Source organism: Miscanthus floridulus, chromosome 10, assembly GCF_019320115.1.
Source record: "Miscanthus floridulus cultivar M001 chromosome 10, ASM1932011v1, whole genome shotgun sequence".
NCBI classification, from domain to species: domain Eukaryota; kingdom Viridiplantae; phylum Streptophyta; class Magnoliopsida; order Poales; family Poaceae; genus Miscanthus; species Miscanthus floridulus.
The window spans coordinates 24484005-24501453 of NC_089589.1; the positions used below are offsets into that span (position 1 = coordinate 24484005).

The following is a 17449-nucleotide window of genomic DNA, read 5'->3' on the forward strand; positions in this document are numbered from 1 at the left end:
AAATTGGATTTTTTTTTTCCTATGACAAAATAAGTGGTACGGCGTGCTTTGTTTTTTGAGAGGAGCGTGTGGCTTCTTGTGGGTAGAGTGGTGCAGGCCGTTTTGGGCCTTGGCCCATACGATGTTTGATTTAGCTCTTTTTTTGTTAAAAATATTTTAAATATAGTTTACTTTAATCATAATCATTGTTATAGATAATCGATGTGTCAATTAGTTGTGTTTTAATTTTAATTTCTCATGTATAAGGACAGTCTGGGCATTTGGTATCTTTCATCCATTCGTGAAACCAGAAGGAGCCGTTTTGTCAAATATTTTTGTTTTTTTAAAATATTTTGGCTTCTTCAGAGAGACCACTCCTTCCGAGGAGCCAGATCCAGAGCCCCGTCAAAAAAGCCCTAAACAATCAACATCAAGTACATAAACGGAATTAACCTTCGAATAGGGTGGCTAGTTGTCTAGTGTGGGTATTTATTACCTACGGGTTGACATGTATGAGTAGTATATAACCACACTTATACCCGTCTACTTGACGGGTAGAGAATTTCATCCAATTAATAACAATATCTGTGAGTATGTAAATTTGTCCATACTACTCGTCTCTTTATCAGTTATAAAACCCATGGATACTTGGGTATGTAGCACCTATTGCCATCCCTATATATACCAGCTAGTCCTTGTCTTGCATATCTCAGGTGCCAGATGGAGACGGCATGTGCATGCCTCTGCGACAAAGCAAGGCACCTTACTTTTGCTGCAAACATATGCATCCAGGCCGCCACCCCGGCTCTCTGCCGCCTCTCTAATCGTCTCTAGTGCCATTCTTCCGTGTCTCCACAGGTGTATGTGCCGCCGCGCGCTTCAGCCCACGATTACCCTATAAGATTGCAGGCTGCATATTGGAGCAATCATCAGTTCGTCACCATGAGGTTGCCGTGGCCGTGGAGGCGGAGACCGGCGCGGCAGCATGGTGAGGTGCCGGTGGCGGTGGGCACCCACCTCCACGTCGCGGCCGGTGACGACGACGACGACGACGGCGCCGAGTCCACGGCGTCGTCGGAGCACAGCCACCTCACGCTGCCGGTGGAGGAGCCAGTCCACGTCTACGACGAGGCCGATTCCGGGGACGGCGTCCACGCTCACTACGAGGTGGCCGGGTCCGGTTCGGAGGAGGAGCCGCCGAGCGGCAGCGAGAGCGATGGCGAGCCGGGGGACGCCGGACACCGGTCGAGAGGGCCCCGGAGTCGACACCACAGCCCGAGAGGGAGGAGGAGGCGGTGGCGATCTGCCCGTGTGCCAGCGTTCGTGGTTGCCGGCACCGCCGGGGCGGTCATGCTGCTCGTGCTCGCGGCGCTCGTCGCGTGGAAGAGGCGGCAGCGCGCCGGCAGCAGCTAGGTGGATGGCGCGCATGCAGTTAACTACTGCGGTAACGTTCGTGGTAGTATATTTGTGGTGTGGCACCCGGCCGTACGGTCGAGCAGTGTGTACGTGGGCCCGGGTGTGTAAAATTTCAGCGGTGAACTTTTTTACTGTACCTTTTTTTTACAGAGGTGTGCATTTGAACCTAGAAATCAATTTGTAGCATCTGACATTTGACTATGTAAATGTTTTGTTTTGATAGTTGCTGATGGAAAAGAATACCATTTTGACTTTTTAATTCGGTAATGTTGGGTATAGAGCGTCCGTCCAACCAGACGATGCCAATGGTGGGCCACGACGTAGCCCAACGACCTCTATCTTATCTCCTCATCCTCTCGCCCCCAACCGTTCTAAAAAAAGAAAAAAAACCACCTCACCGCAGCGACGTGCTCCGCCGCACTGCCTCGGCGACGGCGCTCTCCACCGCGCCTCCCTCTCCATCGCGCCTCCGCTCCGCCGGCCGGCATCTCCTCCACGCGAGAACACGACAGTCTGTCTTCCTCCCTCTCCACCGCACCTTCCGCCCACCTCGGCCTTCTCCAGCGCGCGGACCTATCGTAGCCTTCTCCACAGGACCTGCCGCGACCTTCTCCACGAGAGCAGCGAGCTCCGCGCCACCGGCGAGCACTACACCATAGAACTCCACGCACCAACAAGCCTCCATTCCCAAGCAGCAAGGAGATGTTGCACTGAAAGCGCACGTTGTAAACGTATGTTTCAAGTGTTTCAGATGTTTCAGAGGTATGTTGGAAGTGTTTCATATGGATGTTGCAAAAGTAGATCGGGATGTTGCATATGCTGCAAAGTGTGCTGCAAGTGTTTCAGATGCATGTTTCAAGCATTTGTTCAAAGTGTTTCATCTGTTTCAGACGTATGTTGTAAGCGTTTTTTATCTAGATGTTGCATATGTTTCACCCATATGTTGCAAGAGTATGTTCTAAATATTTCAATTGTTTCATTCTTATGTTGCAGTGACTGTTTTCACGTTACAAGTGTTTTATCTGAATGTTGCATATGTTTGACACATATGTTGCAAGTGTATGTTCTAAATATTTCATCTGCTTCAGACTTGTGTTGCATTCAAGTTTTTCAATTCCTTCTCTACCATTTCTCTACATGTTCATACATGATATGGAATTGAGAAAGTTGGCGGTGTCGGTGGTGTGGATTCATATACGGCTATACTAGCAGAATTTTTCATGGGGAGCCAAAGATTCTCATATTGTGATTCACACGAATATGGGTTGTAACAAATAGTTCTGGCTATGCTAATGATTGATACATTGGACAAATCTCTCGTGCACATATATAAGTTAGAGCAGCGCATGTTCATACACTTTACATAGTATGGTTTCAAGATGAATTAAAACATTGTTCAATAAATCTCAGAACAATAAATCATCTAGTTGACTAACCGCGCAACAAGAAGTATGTTCCATTACAACAAACAGACACATCTCTCTAGTAAGGGGGTGTTTGGTTCGAGCTACTAAACTTTAGTAGCTACTAAACTGTTTAGTCACTTTTAGTAACTCCAGAGTTACTAGAGAGGACTAAAGCCCTTTTAATAGCTTTTAATCATAGCGTTTGGTTAAAAAGTTACTAAATTGACTAAAAGCTACTAAATTTAGTAGCTACTAGACGAACCAAACGGGCCCTAAATCAAAACATTGCGAAGTTATTGTTTAAGGAAAGTTGCAGTTTATATCACATTTTGGGTTATGGGCGACAACAGTTCAGAACTGGAGGGAAAAATATTCAGCTAGCAATGGTGGATCTATTTTTCTGGTGAATAGTAGAGCAACTGAAGTGAATCGGAATTGAAAAAAATAGCTCCTCCTTAAGTGCTCCTCAGGTGGCGGGTGCAAAACAACCGCTTTCAGACGAGATGACGGGTGCAAAACTTAGCCTGTGTCGTCCCAGCCATATAGGCCCGGTGTCAGGTTCATCAGATGCAAATGTTACCGTATCCATCCACTAAGTGTTAAAGCCATTTGGTTGGCGAACCGTCTAGCATCCTAGGAGAAAATGGAAGGAAATTTCGTTCCTCGGGAGCCTGGCTGAGGGTCTGATTTTGTAAGTCTGACGCCAGGCCAAAGTGCTGCCACAGCTCTCATCCACCTAGTTTGCGCAGATGCGGCAACCAATGCCCTGTTTGGAATGAGTTTTTCGTGTAAAAAATAAACTTATTTCTGTCTTTTTCAGTTTTTGTTTTAGCTGGAACAGTATTTCTCTCTCATAGCAAATCATCCGGAACAGTGTTTCTGTTTGTTTTTTTAGCGAAGCGAACGGGGCCAATTATTGTGAAATTCAATGCGTTTGAAACAGGCACTGAGATTTGGTGCTCTCTACCATCATGTAACGAAAATTACTGGATAATTGGCGGGCTTGGCAGCAACGTGTTCATGTCTATAGCGTTGTTTGTTTTGCTGAAATTTGACTGATGTTTTTGCTGATCGGTTGCGAGAAAAAATGATGTTCGTTACATGAAAAGTATCGATGAAATAGTTGTGCCCACTTATTTTTGCACTTAGGTCCCGTTTAGATCATTTTTTTTTTGGATTTTGGTTACTGTAGCACTTTTGTTTTTATTTGGCAATTAGTATCTAATTATGGACTAATTAGGTTCGAAAGGTTCGTCTCGCGATTTCTCACCCAACTGTGCAATTAGTTTTTTTTTTCGTCTACATTTAGTACTCCATGCATGTGCCGCAAGATTCGATGTGACAGGTACTGTACAAAAATTTTTGGCTTTTTGGGTGGCATCTAAACGGGGCCTTAGCAAACCCAAACCCCGACCCGACCCGAGTCAACAGCCGGGCCGAAACTGAGCCACCAATGCTCCGCCGCCGACCGCGCCTCCCCGCAGCCCCCTCGCCGCCGCCGGCCGTGCTCCGGCGAGCCTTCCGCTCGGAAGCCGCCCTCGAGGCCATCCGCTCGCACTCGCACTTGCACTCAGCCCCATCGAAGACCGCCTCACCCCCCTCCGACGCGGACACGGACGACGGCCAGGCGGGCCCCGCCAGCCTCGCGCTCTACAACTACCCCACCTTCGCTGGCGCCTACGCCGCGCTCGCCGCCCGCCTCTTCCACCAACGCGTCCGCCGCCGCCTCCTCGTCCTCCCCTTCTCCTCCGTCGCGCCATTCAGGTTGGTCCCCGCTCATGGCTCGCCATTTCGGATTTCACTGGCTCCTACCAATTGTTGTAATCCGCGTGTGCGATTGTTCCTCCCATGACGGCTTGTGTTGTTGAAATGAACTGATCGATTAGAGCTGAAGACTTCAAGGATGTGGGGTTCCAGACGTGCTATCTCTTGGACTTCATTGGGCCCAAGAAGTTTGCTTTCGAGCTCGCCCGATTCGTCCCCAGGTGCGTTTCCAGAGAGAATGAGTTGCAGCTAAAATGGGTCACTGGAATACTGGATGATGCTTTTCATTGTACGGCTTGGTGAATTGAGTAGTCGATGCAACACTGATAATTAGTTAATTATTACTACTGCCGACAATGTTCAAAAGATGACTTGGAATAACGCCAATTAATTAGTTGAAGTTTACTGCTGCTGCCAATGTTTTAAAAAAGAAGTTGCTTTTGTGTGGAACAATCAAAAGAGAGGAACATATCTACTCTTAGCCTACAAGCTTTGCATAGTGATGATACCAGTTTGTGAAGTAAGCTGTTTACATACTTACAACACTTGAAGTTGCTAATCACTCCATATGGCTCATATTCATGTACATAGTGTAATTGCCCAATGGTTACACACCCCTTACTTTTTGGCTGATGTAAAACAAATACTATGTTGTTAGATCTCGTTTAAGTGAGCAACATGGTAGAGGGGTATACCCTTATGACATTGCTGACTGATGCAGTGTGATAGCATTTGATCACCGGCAAAGTACGCTAGCAAGAATTCCCAAGCTGGGTCAGTGCCCAAGCAATGTGGAGCTTCATATTGACATGTCAAAAGGCAGTGCCCGATCTGTATTTGATTATTTCTCCAAGGAGCTAGCAGGAACAAAATCTGATTCTGTGGGTAGAGAAAACACTTCATTTATGTTCATTATCTTGTATGATTAGAAGAAATATGAGGATGTTCTATTTCCACACAGAGAACGTGTGAAAACTTGTTGGACCAAGAAGATGCGAAGCGAGTTTCAAATGTTCTTGAATACATAGAGGATGCAGACTTGCGACGGTATCAGCTGCCTAACACCAAGGAATTTCAGACAGCACTTAGGGATGAACGCGCAAAGTTGAACTGTGTCACATATCCTCATGTTTTTGGACAGGTTTAGCACTACATTCTGCCATTATTCTTGTTGTTTGTAAGACCCTGATCATTTAGAATGACATGGTCAATGATTGCATTGTTGTATTGGCACCCCACACAGCTACTACAACTTGATGTTGGTGATCTGCTTGCTAGGGAGAAATCGCAAGCTCATGACCGCCTGCAGGCTGCAGGGGAGTTCATACAGAAGCCTTTCAGGATTCAGCTTGGAAGAGGGTCGTATGGTGAATGCTTGGTATGTGAACAACACGCTCTTGCATTTTATACTGATTTCATCACTTGTGTTTGTCTAACTTCGATAGCTTCATGCTGCATAACGTACGCAGCACAGCTCTTTTGATTACTGAAGGCAAAACTGCATTGCATTAGCAAAGGCAGGTACTTCTTGCATCCATGAGTGCTCTTGCTTTAGTGATACTATATGCTACTAGCTAGTGGAGATAGGCATGTTTTGTGCAAATTTGAATGCTTGTCTTAGCCTTATGTTATCATCTTTAATTGATCGATACCTTCTTCCACGTTCCAAGAGCACAGTATAAGATGTTCTATTGTAGTAGCTCATGCTTGCCGAGTTTTTTCAACTGGACTTTTGATGCAAATTGACGGAATGGTTTTATGCTTATTTTTAACCACATGTGTTCTTGGATTGTTGTGTATCTGACCTTGAACTTGGCTGGACACTTGTGTATGACCAGCTCTAGAGACTGGCTCTATATGGCTTATATAATGTTATTTTTTGGGAAAAATATTATACAATTAGCTTTAAAAATATCACATTTGCTATAGTAAATGTTTTCCTTTTCCTTTTTCAAACTATAAGGCAATCAGAGCAGATGGACACACAGAATTGAGCCATGAAATTGGTTTGGAGTTAAGTCAGAGGAGTGCTGCTGCTGGATTAAGGTATGAGCTCTATTCAGGTTTAACAGAACACATCCATGCCTATTTTGTGTTGCTTTGGTAATTTATTGAATAATGTTTCCCTTTTCATCAAAGGCCAATTGGAGCAGTGGTCTTCATGCAACGGGGTGTCCTAAAGGTTTGCTTGAGGACTACTGACAGTACAGTTAATACATCAGAGATTGCAAAGGTATGCCACCGTTGTAATTGTATTCTTCAAATCTGCATGGCCTTGTAGTTGGATTTGATTGTTCATCTCTTGCCACATCATAAAAATGTAGGCATATGGTGGAGGTGGAAAACAAAGTTCTAGTTCATTCACTCTAAGAATGGATGAGTTCAACATCTGGACTTCAGTGAACTCATGAATTGAACTGGAAGTCAAATAGTGTTCATACTGCGGGAACAGGCACCCAGCTCAGCTGGACATGGATTTCCCTAGTGGTGAAGATGTGAAAATGGGGTGATCTTTCAGTGCTCCTGTATGAGAGGAAGGAAAGCAAAAGCTAAGACTAGCCTGACATGCTGATCTGAGCTTACAGAACAATCTCTTTGTTACGAATAACTAGAGAGCAATTCCGAGGCGTAATGCTTAAGGTTGGAGCTGTTTGGAAGAAGACTTGATGCGTTTGAATGAAATGCTTGCTGGTACATCAAAAGTCATCTCAACAGCGCCTTTTATGTTCCTTCCAATTTTTCTCCAGTAGACCTATGCGCTTTCGTTTTACAGAGATGATAAGGGTGGTGTAGACAGAAGATTTGTCATACACCAAGGGGCCAATTATAGCTTACACTTATGTATGTTGTTATTAGTTTCGACGGCTGAACATATATGGAGATGTAGCTCAGCTTGAATATAACTTGGTTTCTGTCCAAATTAAGACCTTGCTCAATAGGTGAATGCATCGTGCAACGAAAATTGTTGCTTCAACGAGGGCTGAGTATCAAGCTCCAGTGGCAGAAAGGATCTGCTTCTATTAGAGTAATTACAAGATAACGAAAATAGTTGCTTCAACGAGGGCTGAGTATCAAGCTCCAGTGGCAGAAAGGATCTGCTTCTATTAGAGTAATTACAAGATAGTAACATATGAAGGGGAGATTGACAAACTGCAAGCCCAAATTGTAATCCTGCTCCTTAATAATACATTTATGGATCTTGCTCTGGGGTTAAAAAAATTGCATCTCCAAATTGTTCCTCATTACGAACATCTCTGTAACACAGAACCACAAAACTGTAGGTTTAGCTTCAGCGAGCGACACGGTGTTCAGACAAGAACATCTCATCTATCCGTGCTCATGAAGTAGTAATGAATCAAATCCCGCGATATGTCCGATCCTCTTGTCTGACCCTTGTCCGGCTGCTTCCAGCGTATCAGGATAGCGTCGTGGCCTTTGAGCCACGTCCGCGTGGCATACGAAGGCATCACGGCAACTAGTTTGCTGCATTCGAGGAGCACAGCCACAGCAACAGTGAAGCAAAACCATAGTGGCATAGTGATTTGTGATGCAGCCATCTGAAGTCTTGAACTGAGGAAGATGACAGTGGTCCAGGGAGCTGACCTTGGAATCAAGCAACACAGATTCACTCTCTGGCTCTCTTGTGAAGATAACGGAGAGAGTAGAACCCTAGAGCAAAGGTTTGCCAAAACCACCCTGTAGCATTCCTTGGATCAACCTTTTTGGCCAAGAACCAGGCATACACAGCTTCACCAAGATGCAATGCAACTGCTGTCACAAAGACCAGCCGGATCACTAGCATTGAGCGGAAAACAAACAAATGGATGTCAAGCACCAATTTCAACGGGCCAATTGGTGGAAGACAAGCAGAAGAAAATACAGCCAGCAACCCGATTGCTACAGCCAACCTAGTAAATATGGTTGGGCCATCTAGTTCCCTTCTCTTCCGCTCCTGCCAATATGAGATAGTTGCAGCCAAGCCTTCCCGAGGACTCACCATAGGTAGATAGCCGAGTTCTTCTCTAGCTTTCAAGAAAGAAAAGTAGTGTGTAACACCAACCTGCCACAATTAGCAACCAACATCAATGTACTATTTACATATGATCTTAACTTTTGTCCAACATCAAATCAAGCACAACTATTATTTTGCAAATCTGCTGGCCTAGTCAAGAGTAGTTTTCAGTAGAGAGATCCCTTGAAAAGGACTGATTTTTCAAACTAAAGATGAAATTTACATGACCAATGCACTTGCATCTTACCATTATATTCACATTTCAAACTATATTGGGTTAGATAAACTAGCAACATAAAAGAGAGACCAAATTCAACACGAAAAAGAGTCTGACCTTGTACACTTCAGCAGGAAGAATCAGAGGCTGTGGGATCCATTTACTATCTAGCCATGGATAGAACAGTGTAGATATGAATAAAAATATTTTTGAAATGGCAAGGGCGACAGAGGTATCCAGTGTCACTTGAGGAGCAGCATAACCCAAACTTTGAAATAGGGGGCTGACGATAAATTCAAAAGTATTGCATGGTGATCCTGTGAAACAGTCATGGCTCAATAAGGCAATGAAATGTATAATTGCAAATATATATTTACTGTGCTCTATGTCACAGGCATTCCAAGAAAACAACTTTTCAGGTGATACTTCCCTTAAGGAGAAAAAGTCTAAATTTCAAAGGTTCAGTATTCAGTTATTCACTTCTGTAAACATGTCATAGAACACTATGTATTTGTATTGCGAACAATTCTGTTATTCAAATAATGGAATCCTGGGTTACCTGATTACGGAAAAAAATGAATTGTGTTAAGCTTCTAGTGTTCAGAACAAATGAAAAGGAAGTCACTAAATAACTACTTTTTTGGATCTATATTCTATGCAGTACATCAGCTGAAAATAAATCACTAACAATCACAGTACTGTAAAAATCAAGACATCAAAACTTGGATGTCTTCTCTACTTTGATTAGGATTAAAGTTTTTTTTTAAATTAAAGTAATAAAAATAGCAGTATGACAAGACAGAAAAACAAAGCACAATGATGACACCTGCATGAATGTCATTTAGTAGCATCACAAAGGTTAACAACAATTACCATCGCAGATGAAATACGCCTGACCAGCTGCTACAGGGGTTCCCTTCCTGTCAGGAATGTTGTCTAAAAGTCCCATGCTTGCCAATATCAGAGCAAGAACTAGATTATCGATATAGACCCAATCTGTCTTGACATCTGGGCCCCCAATCTTGAAGAATGCTAATCCCAACTTTGCAAGGGACAGGATTCTTGGAAGGTGACGCTCTTCACCTGGCCCATATATAGCAGCAGGGCGAATCACACATGTATAAAGACGTGTACTTTTATCACTTCTGCAAGATTTCACCAAATCAGTAAGACAGGCTGCGTATTATCAAATGTCACTCTTGACTTACAAAATGAAATGAAATGACTATCTGTTGTTTAAGAAGGAGCAATTATGCATGACAACACTAAGATTTTCACAATCTAAGGAATTGTGCAAAGAGTAGCATTGGCTTAAATTATTTATTTAGAATTGTCGTTTTGGATGTCAACAGTCTCCAACAAGTAAGCACAGTTGCCATATTTTTCAATCGTGCATCAGCAAAGAATATTAAAAATTACAATGATATGGCAGTACTTTGATGGTGAATCCATTAATACAAATTAATTATTTCCATGCAACAAATGTGTACATTTGGTATAGTTTTAAAACCTTGGTTCATGTATTCCAGTTCCAGGACATCTATTTTCAAAAGGAGGTAAAAGTTAGCTTACTGTGTACATGACACTGAAGCCTAGAAAAAAAGGTAAACTTACTTTGCTGGCCGCCAATTACTCTTCAGTACCAACTGTTCAGCAACTGATTTGCTGTGCCCATAAGCATCGACATGGTCTTCGATAGGAAAATAAGGCAGCGCCTCATTCCCGTTGGCAATCGGCTTCCCTCCAAACACCACATTGTACGTGCTTACGTAAACAAGCCTTCTGACACCATGTTCATGGCAGCCCTCCCCACTTCATCCTTGTTTCTAACGTCCCCTGCGAAACAAGGCCTTATTAAGTAACTGCTGATCCATTCCACAAACCATATATTGGTCACTCAACAATAGTTGCTCAAAATGATGAGTAACTCATTGGTTCCATCAAACACAAACAATGAGAAGCTAACTGGGTGATTGCAGGCAAGACATGGTGGGTTGGGAGATTGCAGGAAGACAAGGTGGTTGGCATTGCTAGTGCTACTGTAACTATGTCAAGAAGCAACTATGCAAGAGCTTACCTACTTAAGATTGATACACAGAGGTTAAGCAAGTAGTATGGGCACAATAATCTGAATCTCCAACTAGAGGATACGCTTATTTGCAATTTGATCCAGAAGCCAAACTACAACATAGTAGCGTCTTAATTGTACAAGCAATCCAATTCTGCAACTGGCGACTCAGTAATAATCCACACGAAGTAAAGCCTTTCTTCCACAGCGACAGCAGAGTAGTAAAACCGTGGTGACTGACTGGTGACGCCGCAGCGATCTAACCTGAAGACGGCGAACGGAGGAGGGGGGCTGACCTTGGATGAGGCGGACGCCGGCGTCGAGGAGCTGCGGGGACCAGGCGGAGACGGCGCGGAGGTCGAGGGAGCGGACCTCGCGCGCGCCGCGGCGGAGCAGCTCGAGGCAGAGGGCGGCGCCGACGAAGCCCTGCCCGCCCGTCACCGCGAACCGCACGCCCTCGATCCCCTCGTTCGCGCTCAGATGCATCCTCTCCGCTCCGCTCCGCACCTCTCCCTCTCCCCCTCCCCCTCTTTCTCGCTCGCTCGGCGTGGGGCGCGGGCGTGGGCGGGGAAAACAGAGCCGGGTGTACAAGTACAAGTCGCCGCCGCCGGCAAGGCAACGAACGAGCGACGACGACTTGGGTACCAGTGGAGTGAGCCCAGCAGGGCAACAGTCCAGACGTCCAACACGTTTGTTGACGCTTTTGACTGTGTGGCGGCTTGCTAACCATAGCACGTGTTTTGTTTTCAGGTCTCTCTGTCTTTTTTTTTTCCTTGAAAGACGTACTAAGCGTAACACAAGTGTCGCGCCTATTTCGTGTTGTTGCTTGGGTAATCTACTGAGCAATGTTTTTTTTTCCACCATAGGCCTGTTGGACCAGTGGTGTTCGACTTGTTCATACAACGTGGTACCCCATAGATCTGATTGAGGTCTGAGGACTATTTGACACCACAACTAATTAGCCTGTTCGGTTGGTTGTTCGTGAAAAAGTACTGATGGCTGGTTTGTGTGAAAGAAAAATACTATTCCGGCTAAAAATTTACGATCATTTACGACAAGCCACAGCCAAACGAACAGACTGAATATACACAAGGCCGTCTCTAGAAATTTGGGGCTCCGGTTTGAAATATAAATTGAGGCCCAGATTTTTTAAAATTTGAATGGCTAATAAAACTGATGTATATTTTCACTCATCAAATATATAACTTAAATATGTGTTTCTTCATATAATATGTAGAAATATATCAAACATTAACTCTAAAATAGGAAAAGTATTACTGACCTCAAGTTTCTACTGAAAAGCATCGTTCGTCTAGTATTTCTCGAAATAAAATCTCCAATTATATCTTGATAATTAATCAAGAGCGCCCTTTTGAGATTGAGCTGCTGCTTCTAGTCTCTGTCTCTTTTTACGCTTATCAGCACCGGAAGCTCTGTCTCTTTTTACGCTTCTCAGCACCAGAATCATATTTTCTATTTCTAGTAGACATGATGTGGAATTAGCAAAACAGTCGAAGGCCTTCCTGTTTTATAAACCAAAAATTAATTCATACAATCCTAGTATAATGCCCTAAAAAAGTTCCAAAAAATGAAACAAATATATAAAGGATGTCCAGACCTTGAAACTAGAATCAACGATGCTATGACGGTGTACCCTTCTGTTGCCTAAATGCCTAATGCCTTCAGCACTTGATCTTAATCAGACAAAGATTGACAAACACCGAGCTAATTAGCTATTCAGCCGGCTATAGGAAAACAAGAAAGTAGGAATTACGAATTTGCTTACCATCTAGCCGGAAGAAGAAGATGAAACGCACAGGCACAGGCAGGACGGCAGGAAGACGAGTGTCATCGGCGAGATGGCGACCTTGTGCGTTTGTGCGGCCGTGCGGAAGATGAAACGATCAGGCTGTCCTCATCGGTTGAACAGTTCGCACATGGCCATCGACGGGCCATATACAGTAGAGAATGCAAGGGCATGCCACTGTTCTAATCCATGCATATACTTCGAACCCGTACAGTTATACTGAATTTGATCGCTGTTCCTCTCAAAAAAAAAAAAAAGAATTTGATCGCCGTTCAATACCGTCGCTTAATGTGGTTTTGCCGTTGGATCAATTTGGACAGGGTGCCTGAAACAACATTTACGTAGCTCTTCTTGTGCAATAATGTACTCCATTGGCTCAATGCCTCAATCCTTTTAGCAACACGGCAGAGGACAAAGGCATCCTTTCATATCCTTTCATATCAGGTAGTAGTAGTACTCATGCATAATCCACTAAGTGCGTCTGCAAGAGGAAGGCCGCCCTTCATGAAAAACCAAAGTCTTCTTTGTTCCTAGAGTTCGCTTGTTGAGCTCTATGGCTCGGTCGTTCACAGTTGGTTTCCAGTAACCAGCGAGTGCTGCCCTGTTCGAAATGCCACTTGTCCCTGATTGGAAGTTTGCTGTCAATCACAAAGAAAAAGGAGCTGACAGAACTCTACAATGATTCCGACTTGTCATGTACTTAGATTACTAGCGGTATATGCAGATGTAGCCCAGCTTAGATATCATAAGATCAGCTTGTTATACAACTCGACTGCAATTGCTATCCAAATTTAAACCTTTCTCAATAGGTGAGGCATTGTGCAATGAAAAGAGTTACCAATTCTGCTTTTGGTGTAAAAAAAGCTGCATCTCCAAATAGTTCTGCATTACGGAACATCTATGTAAATATGTAACAGAAGAACCATGAAATATAGATGGATTTTCAGGCACCAGCGAAATTTCTGTTCAGACGAGAACATCTCGCTGCATCATCTATCCTTATGAAAACAAGGTTTAACGTACGCTCAGTAATGAATACAATCCTCTTTTTCTGGCGTCCGTTAAACCTTGCTTAACATACATGAATAATGAATACAATCCTCTCTTCCTCACCCCAAAAAAGGAAAAGAGAAAAAAAATACAATGCTCTTCACATACCAGTCTTCCTTATACTAAGCATATTCAGATGAACACTCATCATGTTCCTGTGCTGTGCTCACTACACCTCTGAACATCTATTCTACATTATCTATTCTACTTATTCATTACTGCTTTAGAAGAGACGCCATCAAACCTAAGCCTTTTGGCCATTCCATAAGGATGATATGCGTTCAAAGAACCCCCTTTTGTTGCTGATATTACCTTGCCCCCCTGACGAGGAAGGAGCATCAACAGCATTCACCTTATCAGCTTCCATCGAGCTAACTGGTCGTTCTGTTTGCATAACAGGATCAACAGCCACATCATTCCTTTGGTCTACAAGTGGTGCATCAGATGGTGGTGCTGGAACATCCCCAGCCCGAGTAACATCAGCTTCCACATGTTTGGAAGGTGGCTCCGGTCGTTGAGTAAATCCAAGAGCTTTCCTGTTGTCTCTAGATGGCTGATCTGATGGGGATGATGGGACTTCCGTTTGAAGTGTTCTCTTTTCTGTACATGGTGATGTCTCGTCACTTTCACCTTCCTTGTGGCATTTTTCTGGAATGCTACTTCGAGCAGAATCCCCTGATCTCTTGAAAACCCCAACCACAGCAGCTTCTGCACCTGCACCTCTATCACCTGGTAGAGGATCTATAAATTTCACAACATCAGGCATGGCTAGGAGAAGGGCAGAGAAATTTTTGAAGCCAAATGCACTTGCATCAATATTCACATGAATCCTTTTAAGCTCTCTTCTTAGGTCTGAAACACTGATCCCTTGAGGATAAAAGCGCAGCACTCTCTTAATTCCAACAACAGCGGATTTGGGAACGTTAGGTTCCTTGGTTTTCCTTGGTAAAGCCATGGGGTTCTTTGGTTTCAGGAGAAAGTCACGGCCAGGTTCACTGCATCGACCATACCAAGGAGAGGATAAACCATCAGGTGGATGATTTAAATACTTGGGTTTGAGATCCACCCCTTTAGCTAGATCCTCCCATTCCCACAGATATGTTGCTGCACTGCATAACATCTTGGAGCCAGAATCAGGGCAAGAAAGCAATACGTTATAATTGCTCATCCTAAGACGATGCAGGATGTTTGCAAAGTCTTTATCCCCGGATAGAAGGAAGAAATGAGATGGGGGAGGGTTCTGAGCAATCCAAGAGATAAGATCAGACATGAATGATCGATCACAACCATCCTTTCCACCTAGAAAATGAAACCATATTGTTAGTATGATCAGACAACACTGCATAACTGAAATCAAAATACAAAAACAAAGTTAAAGGGTGTCATTCTTAAATGGCAACTTGGAAACAAAATAAAAAATTCAAGTGTATCAACTATCTCTGGAAAAGGTAAACAATTTAACATATGACTTGAGTTGATGTTTATGGAGTCCTATTTAACTTGAAACGGCAACAGCAGCGCCGAAGTAACAAGTCACTAATGATATTCAAGTCCTAATATTTGATAATCCACGTCCTAATTTATTCATCTCGAATAAGCAGCCTGTTCGTTTCGGCTGAAACGATCGTGGATTATTACTGCTGGCTGGTTTGGTGTGAGAGAAAAATACTGTTCTGGCTTATAATCCACAATCGTTTATGACCAAGCGAACAGGCTGAAGGTTAGCTGAAGGAAAACTGCTTCCTCACACTGTCGACAATTATGTACTAGTCTTTGCAATGCTCCCTTGAGCTACTATACAAACATTGGCCCAACACTAATATGAACCAAGCCCCCTCTATTCAGATAAATTGTGCCAATATCTACTGATCACGAAAAGATTCCTCATGATTCCAACACCGTATTCAATATTCGGCAGGACTGAAAAATACTGTTCTGGCTGATTGTTGTGAGAGAAAAATAATGACGTAAATAGTGTTTTTGTGAGGTGGCTGGCCAGCCAGCCAGCCGAACACGTTGTTGCAGCCAGCCAGCCAGCCAGCCAGCCAGCCAAAAATACTATTCAGGTAAACTTGTTGCAGTGCTAACTACATATAATCTAATCAATCGGAAGTAAACCGACCAATCATTTTTCGCTCCAGTGACATTCTGAGTCTACCGCGAAATTGCTAGTATGACAGAGAGCGAGGAAATGGGGGAGAGTAGTGGAGGGAGGAGACAGAGGACGCAACTGGAAGGGACGTGCGACAAGGCGACGCCGGTGTCGGCGAGCGCCTCCTGCTCGGCGGGCGGGATGCAGCCGACGTCGCCGAAGGCGGTGATCTCGATGGGCCCGCGGATGCCGGCGCGCCGCAGCGCCTCCGTGACGCGCGGGGCGAGGTGGCGCGGGCTGGCGCCGCGAGGGAGGCGGCACCTCTGGAAATCCCACCACACCGTCACCTTCACCGCCTTGGACTCCTCCCACTCGTCCTCCTGCTGCAGCTGGTGGTGGTTGTAGTGGCGCTGCGCGCCGACGACGCACCCGGGAGGGGATGCGTGGGAGGTCGGGCCGCAGAGGAGGATGCCGTGGTTGGCGGGTCGTATGCTGAGGAGAAGGTGGCGGGCGCGCGAGGCGAACATGGCGGCGGCGCGAGCTCGCCGTGGCGTCGGGTTGCCGCCTTGCCGGGGGCTTTAGCAGGCCGAAGGATATAACCCTCGTGGGCTGAGCCTGGGTCGGACACACCCAGACGAACAAGTCCATTCTATCCCTTAAATTAAACTTAGACTATAGTTGAAGTCCAATCTTTCTCTTTGAACTCTAAAATTAGACATCTTGTTTTTTTAACTCTCAAAACCATTCGGATTAGAGAAAAATGCCATTTGACACTAGAAAAACTCATTCTTACTTATTAGACATAAAAAATTTCAAACTTTCTTATTTGACACCGATTTTATGTTTTATGCCTTATTCCGTTATTCGACATATGATCACTTCCGTTTTTCTTTTGGCATTACAACATCGTGTGGGTGACGGTATAAAGACCAAAATACCCTTGAGTTATTTTCGCACCGGAAAATAATCAGGCTGGTGTAATCCTCATGTTCCACCCGACTCAACTCGTCGGGCTCCACCCAAAATCATAGACCATGGCAAGGTGCAGCCATGGAGAAGGGGGCATGGCAACTTGCTTGGGCTGCTGGTTGGGTTGGTCGCACAATAGTCGGCCATGGAGCATGGTGGAGTGGCGGTTTGTGGGGCGACCCCTAGCAATGGAAGACGGAGCATGTCAATAGGCTCATGGCCACGACTGTCCAAAGAGAGGGCAGCAAACACAGTGCCAGGATCGGGGCCCTAGCCGATCATGGAGGACCCTGGGTATTGGAACGTGCTACTGCTACTATTTTCTTTTTTTTGGGAAACTGCCAACATTTAGGGAATGGAAACATTTGGCAGGGGCAAAATTTTCTTTTTTTACCATTGTCCACTTAAAGTAGTTATACCTATAAACTGACCGAAGTGTCAAATAAGGAACGAAAGATAAAATTGATGTCAGATAGAGAAGGTTAAAAATTTAGTGTTAAATAAGGAAGCACAACTATTTTCCAGTGTCATATAGAGAATTTTCACTTTGAATTACCTCCCTGCCCTAGTTTAGAGTGCTTTTAAAGACGATTTTATCTTTTTTTAGAAGATGTTGGGTAAATACTATATAAGATTTTTAAATCACAGAAAATGTCTCCAAGTCCAACC

The 17449-nt window shown here is 44.4% G+C and overlaps 3 protein-coding genes, 1 long non-coding RNA gene and 1 pseudogene across 4 annotated transcripts; 2 read left to right on the plus strand and 3 right to left on the minus strand.

Moving 5' to 3' along the window:
• The first annotated feature begins 818 nt into the window (after window positions 1-818).
• Window positions 819-1392, plus strand: LOC136488232 (uncharacterized). Its single transcript, XM_066485234.1, has one exon. It carries the CDS (start codon window positions 922-924, stop codon window positions 1390-1392), a length of 471 nt encoding a protein of 156 aa, XP_066341331.1. The 5' UTR covers window positions 819-921.
• Window positions 1393-4232: 2840 nt separating this feature from the next.
• LOC136486375 (uncharacterized) lies at window positions 4233-7544 on the plus strand. The gene is made up of 8 exons (XM_066483251.1): window positions 4233-4565; window positions 4688-4786; window positions 5287-5446; window positions 5527-5706; window positions 5809-5943; window positions 6529-6611; window positions 6705-6798; window positions 6890-7544. Exons 1-8 carry the CDS (start codon window positions 4255-4257, stop codon window positions 6974-6976), a joined length of 1149 nt encoding a protein of 382 aa, XP_066339348.1. The 5' UTR covers window positions 4233-4254; the 3' UTR covers window positions 6977-7544.
• Window positions 7545-7600: 56 nt separating this feature from the next.
• LOC136486374 (uncharacterized) lies at window positions 7601-11812 on the minus strand (annotated as a pseudogene).
• A 445-nt stretch (window positions 11813-12257) lies between these two features.
• Window positions 12258-13307, minus strand: LOC136486376 (uncharacterized). Its single transcript, XR_010766787.1, has 3 exons — window positions 12649-13307; window positions 12481-12556; window positions 12258-12385 (listed from the first exon to the last, which is right to left on the minus strand). It is a non-coding gene; the product is annotated as an uncharacterized lncRNA (long non-coding RNA).
• A 283-nt stretch (window positions 13308-13590) lies between these two features.
• Window positions 13591-16414, minus strand: LOC136488238 (uncharacterized). Its single transcript, XM_066485239.1, has 2 exons — window positions 15951-16414; window positions 13591-15018 (listed from the first exon to the last, which is right to left on the minus strand). The coding sequence occupies exons 1-2, from the start codon at window positions 16336-16338 to the stop codon at window positions 13964-13966; spliced, it is 1443 nt and encodes a 480-aa protein (XP_066341336.1). The 5' UTR covers window positions 16339-16414; the 3' UTR covers window positions 13591-13963.
• Window positions 16415-17449: the final 1035 nt, after the last annotated feature.

Bases quoted from the DNA above. Each gene is read 5' to 3' on its own strand.
- LOC136488238 (XM_066485239.1), bottom strand. From the start codon at position 16,338: ATGTTCGCCTCGCGCGCCCGCCACCTTCTCCTCAGCATACGACCCGCC. The intron at 15,019-15,950 runs GTTGCGTCCTCT...TTCATTTTCTAG, and splicing joins CTTGTCGCACGTCCCTTCCA to GTGGAAAGGATGGTTGTGAT.
- LOC136486375 (XM_066483251.1), top strand. From the start codon at position 4,255: ATGCTCCGCCGCCGACCGCGCCTCCCCGCAGCCCCCTCGCCGCCGCCG. The intron at 5,447-5,526 runs GTGGGTAGAGAA...ATTTCCACACAG, and splicing joins CAGGAACAAAATCTGATTCT to AGAACGTGTGAAAACTTGTT. The intron at 6,612-6,704 runs GTATGAGCTCTA...TTTTCATCAAAG, and splicing joins AGTGCTGCTGCTGGATTAAG to GCCAATTGGAGCAGTGGTCT.
- LOC136488232 (XM_066485234.1), top strand. From the start codon at position 922: ATGAGGTTGCCGTGGCCGTGGAGGCGGAGACCGGCGCGGCAGCATGGT.